This window comes from Orbicella faveolata, unplaced genomic scaffold, assembly GCF_042242905.1.
Source record: "Orbicella faveolata isolate gen_17 unplaced genomic scaffold, um_ofav_v1 contig_25, whole genome shotgun sequence".
In the NCBI taxonomy this organism is placed as follows: domain Eukaryota; kingdom Metazoa; phylum Cnidaria; class Anthozoa; order Scleractinia; family Merulinidae; genus Orbicella; species Orbicella faveolata.
In genome coordinates, this window is record NW_028301553.1 from 18,471,480 (window position 1) to 18,485,947 (window position 14,468).

At 39.8% G+C, this 14,468-nt stretch overlaps 1 protein-coding gene and 2 pseudogenes across 1 annotated transcript; 1 reads left to right on the forward strand and 2 right to left on the reverse strand.

Annotated features, from left to right (window-relative positions):
• The first annotated feature begins 1,929 nt into the window (after positions 1–1,929).
• On the forward strand, positions 1,930–14,143 carry LOC110049590 (RWD domain-containing protein 4-like). Its single transcript, XM_089293516.1, has 3 exons — positions 1,930–2,523; positions 6,627–13,445; positions 13,476–14,143. The coding sequence occupies exons 1-2, from the start codon at positions 2,170–2,172 to the stop codon at positions 6,819–6,821; spliced, it is 549 nt and encodes a 182-aa protein (XP_089149642.1). The 5' UTR covers positions 1,930–2,169; the 3' UTR covers positions 6,822–13,445; positions 13,476–14,143.
• On the reverse strand, positions 8,017–8,692 carry LOC149109239 (uncharacterized; annotated as a pseudogene).
• On the reverse strand, positions 10,953–12,208 carry LOC149109240 (uncharacterized; annotated as a pseudogene).
• Positions 14,144–14,468: the final 325 nt, after the last annotated feature.

Here is a 14,468-nt window from a genome sequence, read left to right on the forward strand (position 1 = left end):
TCCAGTAACTTTGCACTGACTTGTTCAAGCTCCTCAACTACATTGTGTATGCTTTCATGTTGTAATCTGGCGACATTTAAGTTAGCATTCTGCTGAATGATTTAAAAGGTCTGATGTAGTTATTTTGATGCTATACCTGTAAACCTGTGGGGAAACAAGATTTGATAATGATTGGTATTTTTTCTTACAGACATTTTCATTGAATGATACATTTTTTTCTGACATTCAGATTCATGAAGTAATTTTTTTTTTCACTTTAAATCCTAAATATTGTTTTTTGGGTTTTATATTCCAGCAATACTTGGATCACACATTGACCCAGGAGTGCTTTATAAATCTGGCTCTCTGTTTTTATTAAAAATCAATAAGTTGAGTCTTTTAGGTTGAGTTGTGTCACCTAGTAAAGCATTTTCTGTATGTTAAACTTTTGGTACTGATGCTGGAAAGCCCTTTTTAGGGATGCTCCGTAAAGTAAATGCGGGTATTGTATGGTGCAAGATAATTTTTCTTTATTGCTTCAAAAACAAAAGAAACCATTACAATGCCCTGATCAGAAGCCAGTGAAGTGCTTATGCTACCAACCTTGCATCCTACTACAGTGTACGATTATTTTTAATTCTGAGAAGTAAGCTTGAATATAAGCTTATGTACCTACCTATTTCGGCGAAATATAATGTTTGCTGCAAACTATTCGCTCCTGTGCGTCTGCTTGAATTAACTTAAGCTTAAGTGTTTGTTGCAAATGCTCGGGTTTAAAGAAAGCTAAATTGCTGTGGTCCAGGCTCTCGAACACTGTTATGTTAGGGGTACTTTAGTCAGCCTCCCTGATAGGTGTCACCAGCGGAACTTTGCGGAAAGCAACAAGTTGTCTCGTTTAATATTTTTCCGTGAATTTTCATTTGACCGAAAGAACAGAAAAAATACCCTCCCCTAATTCATTTCATTAACAGCGATCTGATCGAGTAATCCTTTTCTTTACCGCCTCGAAGGGCCCGTTGTCCCTTGGCGCATATTATTGATTTCCACAAAAAGTACAACAAGATCTAAGAGAAATCCAGTTGCTTGTTTTGAGTTAGGTAAGCTAAATTTTTCAAAGTGGATGCACCTTGAAATGGCGGGAAAAATTCGACAGCTAACCGTGACGCTGAGAAGAAAGACTACAACTCCATCTTGATATTCTAAACAAATCCTATTTTATTTCACATGAACAAAGAGAGGCGTGCAATACACTACAATAGAGCATTGATTAAATGATGGGAATTACAATCTTGATGGTATTTAACACGAAAGGAACGCGTAATGAGAAAACAACTTGTCTGTACTCACAGAGCCACTTTTTGCATCCGCTCGGACGAGGTCTTGCCGTCAGATTGCCATTAATCCAGCCATTATTCATCGTTAAAGAGCTTCACTGAGCTGCTCCTTTCGGTTTACAACCATATGATACCTTTGGGAAGTGTTTTCTCAAAACCATGGAAACGAAAAAAAAGTCATTTTTGATATTTCCTTGCGGAAGAAACAACGATAACGTAGTCCAAATCTCAAGCTTAACAAACACTGGGCCGTCTTAACAAACGAGAAAATCAGAGTCCAGTTTCTCTTCCACCAGTAGCGAACGTTAACACAAGGGGGAACCAGGTAAGGGTGAATATTCTGTAGAAAATGACCGCCGATCTCACTAAACACAATGCCAAGGCAAACTAGAAACGTCGAAGGCGTAATTCAACCGATTATGGAAGTTTGAATAAATGTATGAGCAGCCTGATGAAAGGCTGAATTACGTGACGAAATCTTATTCGTCGTCCGCCATTTTGAAACATTTGAAGGCGGGAACTGAGTGCGCATGCTCAGCGGTTTTTGAGACCTGTCGTGTCGGTCTACATAAGGTACTAAGGCAGTTATAACCGCTGGTCTAGCGTACCGTGGACGACAAAATTTTACGCCATTTCAGTCGTCCTGGTCCTCTTGGTCGGTCCTCTTCAAGTCTTCAAGTCCACTTCCACCTATTCGTCAGCCTTCCAGTCGGCCTTGTCGTCCGCCTTCCAGTGACCCTTCCAGCCGGCCTAGCCTCCAGTGCAGAAAGTTAACCTTGGAGTGTATTGTAAAATGTTTTGTAGCATGGGCCAGGGTCTTTCCTTCTGTTTGTTTTAGATCAAAAGATCGTTCAAAATGAGTTATAGCGAGGATCAAGAGGATGAAAGAGAAGTTCTGCGTTCTATTTACGAAGCGGATGAAAGGTTCAAAGAGGTCAACGCCACGACCTTTCAATACAAGTTCGGCGAAGACGGCCATTACAAATCATTCTTACTGGAAATCTCCTGGCCCCCAAATTATCCAACTTCGCTTCCAGTTATTAATTTAGATGCATTTTACAACAAGCACATCAACTCTAAAGTGAAAGAAAGCATCCGACTCCGGGTAGTAGAACAATGTGAAATGTGTCTTGGCACTGCTATGACTTATTCAATATTTGACTGGGCCAAGGAACACGAGGAAGAGCTTATGCAAGATCAACAGGCGCAAGTAAGCTTATGTTGATTTAGTTTATCTATATTTATACCCTGCGTGCCCAATCCATGAAAATCGATCATTGGAAGGCAGTCGATTTAATCAATATAATCGATGATAATATTATAATATTATAATTAGTAGCTCAAGCAAATATTTCAAATTTGGTTATTAATGTGGCTTTTAAGGTGGCTTTATAACAGACCAGTTGGAGATGAATACCTTGTGTGAGAGCACGCGCAAATTAAGCGGACATAGATTAAAACTGATAATACATACCAGGGATATAAAACTAACTGGGATAACAACAAAAGACCCGATTAACACTAGTGAGGCAATCTCAAATAGTGCAGAGTGCAATTGATAGCTCTGGCACGGTAGTCCCATAAGTACTCAACACTGCTTGGTTCACTTCCGGTTTGTATCTACCTTGGTAGTCTGCTGGGGCTATGCCCCTTAGCAGTGTGTACGTTTCAAGGTTGTATTTTCATTCAAGGTCCAAAAATTACCTACAATTACTGTTTGTCATGACAGCTTTTACTCTGGTGTTTTACGATGATTTTCGTTCATTTTAAATTCAATAATGCGTTGAACAAACATGACAATTTAGCTCTTCACGCCAACTTTGTAACTTGATACTATTGTTTTCCTAACAAAGGTATGTAACATGAAACCCTTTTTTTCTCCAAAACACACGGAAGATGAGCTTGTTTTTTGGGGATAAATGAAAGAAAGTTAAATATCTGACAAAGAAATGGAAGGGAAACAATTTTGTTTTTTCTCAAAACGTAAATTTTCTTATCACGGATGAACAGGAACCAATTCAATTATCAGATAGTCACGAAATGCCACTTTCTTTTTTCTGTTGCCACCTTTGTTGTTAACAACTGAAAACAATTCAAAATTAATACACAACAATATTGATCGCTGAGAAGCGTTTCAACAAAAAGTATTGAAGGTATAAACAGTGCTCCTTGACTGATATGAACAAGTCTCCTCAAAGACTGATTAAGCTAATTTGCGCTATCATTAGGTGCCATGGAGTCTGCAGCAATGTTTGAGCACTTTCCTGGTTTCTTTTTTCACAAATCTACAAATTGCAGAGTATTAAAGCCACCAACTTGGGAACTTTTTGGTCTCTCTTGCAGACGCAATTAAGGCAAGAAATAAACAAGCCGCTAATGAGAAGCAATACATTTGAACCCTAACAAACACACAATTGTAGATTGAAAACAGCAGATGATATTTGTTGAACCGACCTGTGTGTAATTCATAAAGCTACGCAGCCACAGTAACGTTTCACTTTTGTAATGAAAAGGGACAAGTGGTGCTATCTGAAATATAACTGCTGTCCTCGGTCACATGACATGACATATAACATACTGCGTGGAAACATAGTGTATAACACTAATGCATGCATCTTACTTGTTGAGTTCTACCATAAGGAAAACCTCACAACATTTGTATGTGATTCCGTATGCAATGTATCCTCCACCTAATATAGAAGCCACAAATGCTAACTAACCTGGGCATGCGTTTAGAGCAAATTGGTTTTGTTCTAAAGAGAATGCAACCACAAGGAGAGCAAGGGGTTACCTGAAACAAACATATAGCTTTGCGATGTTCACACCCAACTGGCGCAGATGGAACGTGTTTTACGTAGAGTACACATGTACCTTTCCCACCCCACCCCACCACTTCCTTGCCTCTAGACTAATTAATTAATTGAAATTAGTCAATTTGACAAACATTAAAGTTTACACCTTAGCACTATAGCGCCATAGCGCCTTAGTACCTTAGCGGCAGGCAGCCCCCAAAACCATCTCAATAGTGCACTCTGCACTAAAAAGGGAAATGTCTGGTTATCTCTACAGTAACATTTAATGGATGCACCATTTGTGAATACCAGTTGTTACTTCAGGGATACCAAAGCAGTTGTAGCATGCACGAAAGGTCGAATCAATGAAAGCAGTAAAGAGTGTGTGTTCAACAACATTTTAGAATGCATCTTGTCCGTTCCCTTGAGAGAAACATTTTACATCAATCAAAGAAATTTTAAACAATGCACACCATAGTCCTATTATCTATCCTTTTGTGAATACCAGTTTTTACTGTTAGATCGGTAAGGGAACTCACTTTAGAATTACATTGAATTGATGTTACAGTCTTAATAAAATAACTACATTTTGCTAAGATCCAAATCCAAGACGAAGTAAGTGTGATTCTGTTTTTGTTTCTCTCCTGCTACCTAGGAAAAACACAAATCTAAATAGTTACGTCGGGTGATAACCAATCCGTACCATTTTAATTCAGACTCGGGTTTTCATTTTGTTTGACATACAGAGTGGCATGGTTCCCATTAGTTTTTAGACCATAAATGGCATAGATAGACGCTGCTGTAGCATCAGAATCCTGATGGGCAAATTGAAAAGTCGTGTAAAGAAGAAAAAGAAAATCTCCATGTTCCACTGTTTCAAGAGCTGTTGGACTGCTTTGGGGAGTCAAGCACCACAGCAGAACATGCGTCTGATATCAGATATAGTTTGTACATAGTTTATTTCCCTTGTTGCATATGTATATAGTTTTTCAGTGTTGCGGGTCATCAGGACCCCAGATGTCCCTTTATGTACATTTTTGAAAAAAAAGCATTAAATTTTGCCTGAAGTTGTTTGAAAAAATCTGTCATGTGTGACTTATTGCATGACAATCCTGTTTGTATATGACAACCATCCATCACCCATCTATCAATCATTACATGATGTGACGATGTAACCCTGTATACTAATTAGGTCTCAACATGGAAGCGAGGTTTTTGGATCTAGTCAAACGTTTAAGATACTAAAAAGGGCTTTAGAGAGTTAATGGTAACATTTTCGCATTCATGAAACAATGAGGTAGATGTAAAATCATTTTCATGATACATTAATTAGTGATGCTACCATCGTTAACAGAGTTTAAAAATGCAAATTAGATGGTCAAGAAAGCAATTAAGTCAAACAAAAATGGGCTTGAACAATTATACCCGCTTTCAGTGTTACGTGCATAGGTGACATCTTTCGACCATCTCTCCACATTCTATCTTTTGACATGCTGTGTAAATGGCTGAAATATTGTTTACCTGTGAAACTAGCAATTTTGCTGGTTATTAGTGGAGCAAATGTCAAGTATATGATAATTACTGACCTCAAATGAATGAAGAAGATTGTGGACTCCCAACTTACAGGATAATTCAAACAATTTTAGTGTAGTCGAACGGCTCTCAGTAGTGACTTCCAGTAGAATTGGGCCGCTACTGCTCAGTTAATATTTGAAATATGTAAACATTCAAAGCATTTATCCCTCACAGAATGTTTTCTTGATGCTTCTAGCCTTAGTTTGATATCAAATAAATCAATCTTCCATGACTAAAAATCAAGTTCAACCGTAAAGAAGCCACTTGTGCTTACATTTTGACGTAGGCCAGGTTACATAGCATGTCGAAAGATGGCATGTTGAGTGATAGTAGCTATGCACATAATACTGAAAGCGGGTGTAAAACTTTCCTTTGAATTGCTTTCCTTTCATCATGAACAAAGCAAATCTCTTGTCCATTTTGTTTCTTGTGGCAATTGAAATAAAGGAAGAAAAACCAATAACAATCAATAAAAATCAATAAAAATTGATACTTGGCCCTCTTGATCATCGACTTTCATTGATTTCCGATATTAATCGATTAATTGTTATGGATTATATTGATTGGACTTGATTATATTGATCATTGGTTTTCATTATCGGGCACGCCGGGCTTTATATAGAGGTAACTACACAAACAAGATGAAGTTATGTTTTGCTTTGTCTTTGTAATATAATTTATTGTTAGGGGTTAGGGGGAAATGAATTTTGAATAATGAACTGAACTGAATTGTTCCATCTGGAACAATTGTAATTCCAGTTGTCACTGTGTAGTTATTTCTGTTCTGGTGTTCATTCTTTTTATTCATTCATTTATTTTGTTTGTATAGTCATATTGTCATTCCCTGCAATCAGTGAGCAATTGCAGGATTCTATTTTCTGAGGAGGAGTTACATTTTGACTGAGTTAGAGTGCTGTTTGTATTGAGATTTATTTCCTGCTGACAGGAGATTAAAGAGGAACAAATACCTGACCAAGAAGTAAATTCTCAGCAAAAGAAGAAAGAGAAAAAGGAAATATTGACCAAAAACCAAAAGCGACGACTTGCGGAAAGAACAAACTACAAAGGAGAAAGAGAAAGAGGCTGGAACTGGGTAGATGTAGGGAAACATTTAAGTAGAACAGGTGTCAAAGATTCCTGAGAAGACAATTTCACTTCACTATGTTGTGAAGCAAATAAACTTACGTCAAAGTAAGTAAGCAACAAGTTTTAAGAGGGTGACACAACAGAATCCTTGATGAACAAGTGTCCCTCTACACTAGTAGTTCACTGCTTAAAATACATCTAAAAACGAAAATTCTAAAATATGACAAAGAAAAAAAGATGTGTACATGAATTGAATTTCTAGTTTAAAACATGCACAGTCATAAGCTAAGAATTCCTAAGCTTAAAATATTTTTTAAGAGCAGAGTTATCGTTGAAAGAGCAAATGGTGCTCTTCTTGCACAAATTCAAAGGAGCGTTCCAGAGTTTGACTTCAAGAACTTGAATAGACTATAGTCCGTGAGCCAGTAGGGCTGGTTGGTATCATCTGGGGTGAATAAAGTTTATGGTGGTTTTCTAGTAGATTAGACCATAAATAGTAGGGAAAAGCACGATAGCAATGATTCTATGGTAGCTAGTGGATAACAGTGCTCTTTAAAGTGTGGCTCAGGCATGGGAACGAGGCTGAAGCTTGTTTTGTGCTTAGTAGCTTCAGATGTCCACCAAAATGAACAGAGCACATACACAACAGTACCATTGTTTCACACATACATTTTTTAATTACGAATGGTTCATTTCATTAGTCACATGACCAGAGCACAACTTTGGCATGGAAACGAGGCTGAAGTTGGTTTGACATATATATGTGTGTTCATTAGCTTTAAATGTCCATCAAAATCTGCAAAACACTTACTCAACAGTATCATTGCTTTACAAATATCATTTTTGTATTTTTGTGTTGTTTATCACGTCGTTTACATCACTGGACACGTGACCAGGGCCTCTAAAATGGCATTTTTACATGACAGATAATTGTTAGACTCTACTACGAGGCACTCCAATCCACTTTAATTCAACCTGCTCTTTTTAATGTTTCTGACGTTCTTTCTGATGTTCTTTAACGTGGACATAGCTAAGAATATCATTAAGTAAATGAGTCGCGTGACCTAATTTCTATATTTACCAGTTGGCATACATAGAAAGCATACATAGAAAGTACTTGTGAGAATTCACAGAAACTTCTTAAGCGATCAGTTTAATATTCCTCATCACTGCTCACTCCATCATCATCATCGGCACTCTAGATCTCTTGAACAGAACCTTGGTTCTCACATTCAGCAAGCCTGCACATATCAGTGCATCTTAGGCCATTTGTGACACAGACACATTTAGGGGCGACGCATCATTTAGTGCCGTTTCACGCTAACAGCTCAAGTATGGCCTCTGGTGCTGCTTTTACGTCCATCCAGTCAACAACTAACTTGGCAACACCATCTTCATGCTCAATCTTCCATCCCTGTCCAACAGGAGTCGGAACTTGTGGGTCTTCCTCTAAACACCGTTTCCATATGGCAACGTGATAATTTGCTCTCTTTGCATGTTTCACAAGACAATCTCTGCAAGGAGGAAGCTGGTGGCTTTCTATCTCCCCACTTCCTGAACAAAACAGCTGGTACCTCAGCTCACTGACTTTGTGGTGACCGTGTTACTAGAGTAAAGAAGACAAGTAAGTTCCTCTTATTTATCTGTTAATTCAGGAGATAGGCCCCACTCTTTTCCCAGCTCTGTTAACGCTTCTCGGCTCCTTGTGTTCTTCTTTAATAGCTTCAATGCTTGTGCCTTTCCCTTTCCTGCAAATGCGCTCACAGTATCACACCCAGTGAATGCATGCATTCCCAGAACACCTTTGCACACTTCTGGACCAAGTGAGGCAGCAACTTTTGTTATGTCAATAACCTTTGTCCGTGTACGAGTTCCAGATTTCATGAACAGGGAAGCTCCTATCTCATTGCTAAATGCCAAGGACATGATAAATACATCAGTGTCCTCCGAACAGACAAGAACAGAGTTGAAGCCCTCATTAGCTGCATGGGAAGCGTGGAGCAGTAGTCGTCCATCTGCTTCTTCCTGTTGAGACCTCAGTGCTGGAACCTCACTATCTTTCGCGGTGATTCTGTAGTATGTATCACCAGCATTGGCATACAACGGTTTCTCCTCCAACTTCTGTCTGCATGCTTCCTTTCTCCACTCATTGACGATGAAGGTAAGACTCGTCTTATTGCTCACTCTTGTCAGGAAATTCCTCCACTGCCTAACTATCTGTGTGCTAGTAATGTTAACAAGCTGGTGTCCTGGCTCTTCACCTTGCAGTTGCCGCTCACTGTTCTTAATGGATAACTCCTTGTAGGTGTCAAATACGACGTCTATTCTGTTATACCACACCCCTTCTTTTATTGCCATAGACAGGACAGTGATAGTGACATCACCAAACGTCAGTTGATCTCCCTTTAGCCTTTGCACCAGAGACATGCCATCAATAACTGCAGCAGAATTTACAGGGACTTCCTCAGAGAAATGAACATTTTTCTGTAACAGTGATGCCAGGGAGGCCTTGTTGGTCTTTCTCAGAAGGCCATCTGGAGTTGACAAGGCCCAGGGAAGTGGTCCAAGAGGGTGTAAAAGGATGGTATCTATCTGCAAGCTTCGTTCTTGTGCAATAACTATGATTCTTCGAAACAAGGACCTGTCTGCTTTCAAAATAATCGATCGGTCGTTGGTTTGCACCTGTTTCTTCTTGTTCATGTCGCTGAATGTCTTAAGTTTGTTGGTCTTCAGAGGGTCATGGAATTGTCTGATTTGAGGAGTGTTCTCCATTCTCTCTTCTTTAAACTTTGCGTAAGATCTTTCACCAACCGCGTGTGCTGTTTTCAGGTCTGTGGCAATCTCTCTGGGGGCTTTCTTTGTAGTTGAAATGCTAATCGGTTCTTGGCTCTCGGAAAATGGATTAACCCAGCCTTGGATGAGGTCAACTATGGAAGAAACCGCGAGCTCATCTCTCTTTCTTCTTGATGACTGAAGCTCTGTATGCTGCGTTTCCGAGTTGGATCCTTGTACCATGTTTCTTAACTGCCCGAGAAATGCACTTCGGTATTCTGCTGTGAGGTAGTAGCGCTGAACAGTTGCAGGTTTTAAGCTAAAGCGTGTGGTTCCACCAGGATTCTGGGTATCTTTGTTAACTGTGACCTCAGTTGTCTGGTCAACTGGAATCCTCCCAAAGGGATTGCTGCTGGCTAACTGAACGGAAAAACTGCCTTCTTTGAATGCCTTCTGTACTTCAGGATTTTTGTCACCGAGATTTGTCATCTGAGCAAAGTAAGGAGTCAGGTATAGTGAATAGTTCACCTTGTCATAGGCGAAACACCAAGGGATCATCATTCGTACGGAATGGAGATGTAAATCCCAGTCACCTTCACGAGATGCTCGCAACAAGCCAAGAACTATTCCCTCTACCATATCCACATATGACATCCAGAATGCTGAAAGTTCACCGTTACTTTGACGAATATGATTCAGGAACTCTCTCCACATAGTCATCACTTGAGGCAGGACTGGGCATTGAAGCAGCTGGTCTAAGCTCTCTTCCTTCAAATTATTAGCCAGTGTATCCACCTGCTCAAGAAAAGACGCCACTGTGATGCGATGATTGGGATCGCTGCTCTCAAGCTTTCTCATGAACTCAGTCCATGCTAACCTCATCAGTGCTTCATACAGGTACTTGTGTGCCCGCACGCCACGGTTGTAATGCTTTCCATCAATAACACCACTTATGGAGCCCTCGGCAACTATCTATGATTCAATGAAGATGTCCTTCAAACCGCTATCTCCAAATAGTTTCCCCAGGACAGCCAATGCAACGCAAATCGTGTGAAATGTTCCAATTCGCAAAACAATGTTCGAAAACTGGTCTTGCTTCCATGCAATTTCCGCTGCTTTTGCGTAAAGTGCTTGATCCATGACAACGACAGTTGATGATAGATCAAGTTTCTTCCTGATTTCCTCTGACTGGTTAAGGATCTCAAACACTGTTGTTAATTCTGTTGCTGGAGCATTTATTGTCGGGAGATACTCTACGACATCTGGTGTTACTTGAACTTGATCCCTTGTTTGGGTATTAAATCCGGTCCAACTAGGCACCTTTTGGACCTTTGAATTCACTTGCCTAGCAAGGATCCATAGCATGTTTTTCTGCTCTGCATTTCTCGCAGCTTTGTTGGCTTCACCAGCATAGTCATCCTTGGTTTTGAGAGGATGTGGTCATACACGAGGGCCAGCGACATACGTCAAGTTGGGGTTGATGTTGTGTGCTCAAAGTCCTCTGTTTCCTTTTGTCAATGCGTGGTAGATCTTTGGGCGGTGGGTCAGGACCGAAGAGTCTAGGCTGTACAACGATTCCGTTGACACGGTGGGATGTTCCTTTCCCTGACAAGGTCTCCTCAATTCTGTCTATGTTGTCCCAGGCGAGGTTTGTGAAGACGTGTGGCTTAATGGAGGCGGGAAGTGACACTCTTTCGTCCAGACCTGATGTCAGCTTTTGTAGACACAAAGCGGTGTCGTTTTCCTCAAGCTGAGTATATGACATCCCGTGGGCAGACTTGTTAAGTATCCTGATTATCTCTGTGTTTCCAGTTAATGTTTTGACAGCATAAGGAAGGAGCTCATGCTTGGGAGGCTTATGCTGACCGCATGTGACAGCATCTATTAGGTCTTGACCAAATGACTGGATTCGATTTGACACTCTCTCTGATGGCTTTTCATTCTGAGGGTTTCCAGTTAGCAGTCCAACTAGAAAACGATGCAGCTGGGTAGGCATTTCCACAGCATTTGACAGATCAGACGGGTGGCAAGGCCGGGCAGTCGGTTTCATATCTCTTCTTATAACTTCCCGGATCTGTGATGAAGCTCGGTCTGTTATCTTGTTGTCATCAGTTAGCTTCACCTTCCAGATTGCTAGCTCTTTACGGAGATTATCATTATCAAGGACAACATCCTTAAACGATAAGCTATCAGGAACTAACAGCAACTTTCCGGAATAATTTGGGAAAATATGGATAGAATTTCCCAGTTCTGACTCAAGCCTTCTACGGATGTTCGTCTTCGTGGCAGTTTTGAGAGCTTCACCCTTGCTGGACATGAACGCTTCCAGTTTCTCTGTAAGCTGGGCAACTGGTACGACCTTCTTATGTGGAATTAATGAAAAAGTTGTACGTATGCTTTTACTTCAGCTACTTCGTATGATAGCATTTCAGTTTCCTGTGACGAATTGTTCACTTCTTTATCACCTACATGATCACGTTCTTTGGTTTTAATGTTGGTGTAACTTTTATAGCATGAAGCGTGGTAGTGGGCTTCTCCGGCCACTATGTCTCTGCTAGTTATGGCAAGAATTCTTGCATCATTGTTTAATATTGCACAATGACGGAGTGTCGTATCTGCCCTCAGTTGTACAGCCTGGATGAGTTTCTCCCTTGACTTTGGATTTTTCATGAATTTAACCTTATTACAGAAAATGGATACAGGATTATATACTCTCCCTGCGGTGGATGGTCTCCTACACTGCCTTTTTGTGGGATTGGCGTCTTCATCAACTGACTCTTCTCTTTTTTGCTTAATAGATTCTAAGTCTCTTTTCATAGTAAACAGACTTCTACATTTTCGGTGGTATGCAATGTTTGGTATGTGATTTTCTTCGACTGTTATGGCGACATCCAAAACTGGTTGATGATTTCGAGCTTTGGCTGCTTCCAGCAAAGCCAGCCAAGAGCTGATGTCCTTTGGAGACACAAGATGTTCTTCCTCCTTATCACATGTAGCATAGTGTATTATGCACTGGTGCTTGTCCTTTTCCATTCAATCTGAATGGCAAACGCAAGCTCAGTAAATGGAGAATATAAATAAATCTATTATTTGCTCTGAAACAATAGCGTAAATGATATCAACGATTTCATATACGTTATAGATGCACTAGTAAATTAGCACTCAGTAATAGATCGAGTATTTTCAAACTTTAGATCGAACTGAAAGGCTAATTTCTAAAACAGTTTAAAAAAGATTTAGTGGGAGCTGATTTGTTTTCTTATGAGACACAGTACAATTTAAGTTCCAAGTAGATAAAAGGTGAATTATCAGAAAAAAACCGAGAAGCAGAGTTTTTTTTTTTTGCATAAAGGAGGGCAAGTTTTAAAAAAATAGTAGAGTTTTTATGAAGAAGGTTAAAGAGATTTCCAGCTATTGATTGCCACGACAGAAATGGACTGTTTTTCTTTGTTTGTTTGTACTCTAGATTATATTTTACTGAGCATCTCGTATCTAGTGTGCCTCAGCTCTGTCGTCTTTGTCATGCTATTTTGCAATCAAAACAAAGTTTTTAAAACTGGTTCATTCAAAATTAAGAGTGCACAAAACTATAATGTTTATAAAATTCATACTTTGTGGAATAATTAAGTGACTGATAGATATCTAGTAGTTTAAACACTTACCTTAACGAAATTGGGCTTTTCAAAATGGCGGATACATCAAGCAACAGAGTTCTCAGACATGGCATAAATTAACAAACCGCTGACCAAAATTTGCAGGCTCGCGTATTAAACAAAATGTTCTCAAACACATTATGTAGACTCTTAAAAGTATAATTATGTCTCCACACTTAATTTTATTGCATACATTTGTAGCTGCCTATAATTGAACATTAACTCGGGCCTAATGTGCTACAGCTTGGGAGGGGGTGCAAATAAATGCAGTCAGCGTGGAGGAGCTACCATCGATCCAGTGCTATCATGTACCAGTCTACAATAGCAGGGCCTTTCAAAAAGCACCAGGAAACTTATTCACCCTGAATGATACCGACAGCCTAAATGTGGCTGCCTGGCTCACGGACTACTACGAGTAGTCCCTCTTTCGCTCAGTCCGTCGTGCGTGACGCGAAAGAAAACCGCGAGAAAAAAATGGCCGCGCGAAATCCTGGAGGCGAGAAGCATTCGCGCAGCCATTTTTTTCTCGCGAATTTCTTTCGCGTCACGCACGACGGACTAAGCGAAAGAGGGACCACTCGTAGTCTAGAACTTGAAAAGAACGACCTCCTATGACGATTTGAGTTCGTAGGTAATTGCATCTATGACAAAGTTCTGGATCATGATTGGTTCTCCCAATGGCTATTTTTAATGGTAATAGGACTGAGTGGAGTCCAATTCGGCCTGTGATCATTCAAGTAATTAACAAAATCAGACGACCGCGAAGCGGGCATATAATTTGTTAATCACGAGTATGATTACAGACCGAATTGGACGACATAATGTCCTGCTACCAAGTTATCATAATCATTACAATTTCCCACAAAAGTAAAAGTTTCATTTGAAAAGACAAAACAGCTTTTAATCGTCATTTTTAAGTATCAATTAAAAATATGGAGAATAGCTGGCAAAATTGCAGTTAAGTTTCTTTCAACTGAAACGGTCAGCGGAAACTAAACCTCCATAATTTTACAAAGTCAATCTCTTGAATTCATTACTGTGGTGATTGTAATCAATGTTATGATTGGTGGATTTGGTGGAGAGGACTTAAAATGATTGGCTCGTGTAACTGTCCGATTACAGGTGTCCGAAGCGGTAGTCCGATTTGTTAATCATGAGTATGATTAGAGACTGAATTAGACAACACAATGTCCTGTTACCAATTAATAATAACCATTACAATTTCCCACAAAAGTAAAAGTTTCATTTGAAAAAGAGCTTTTAACCCTTTAAGCCTC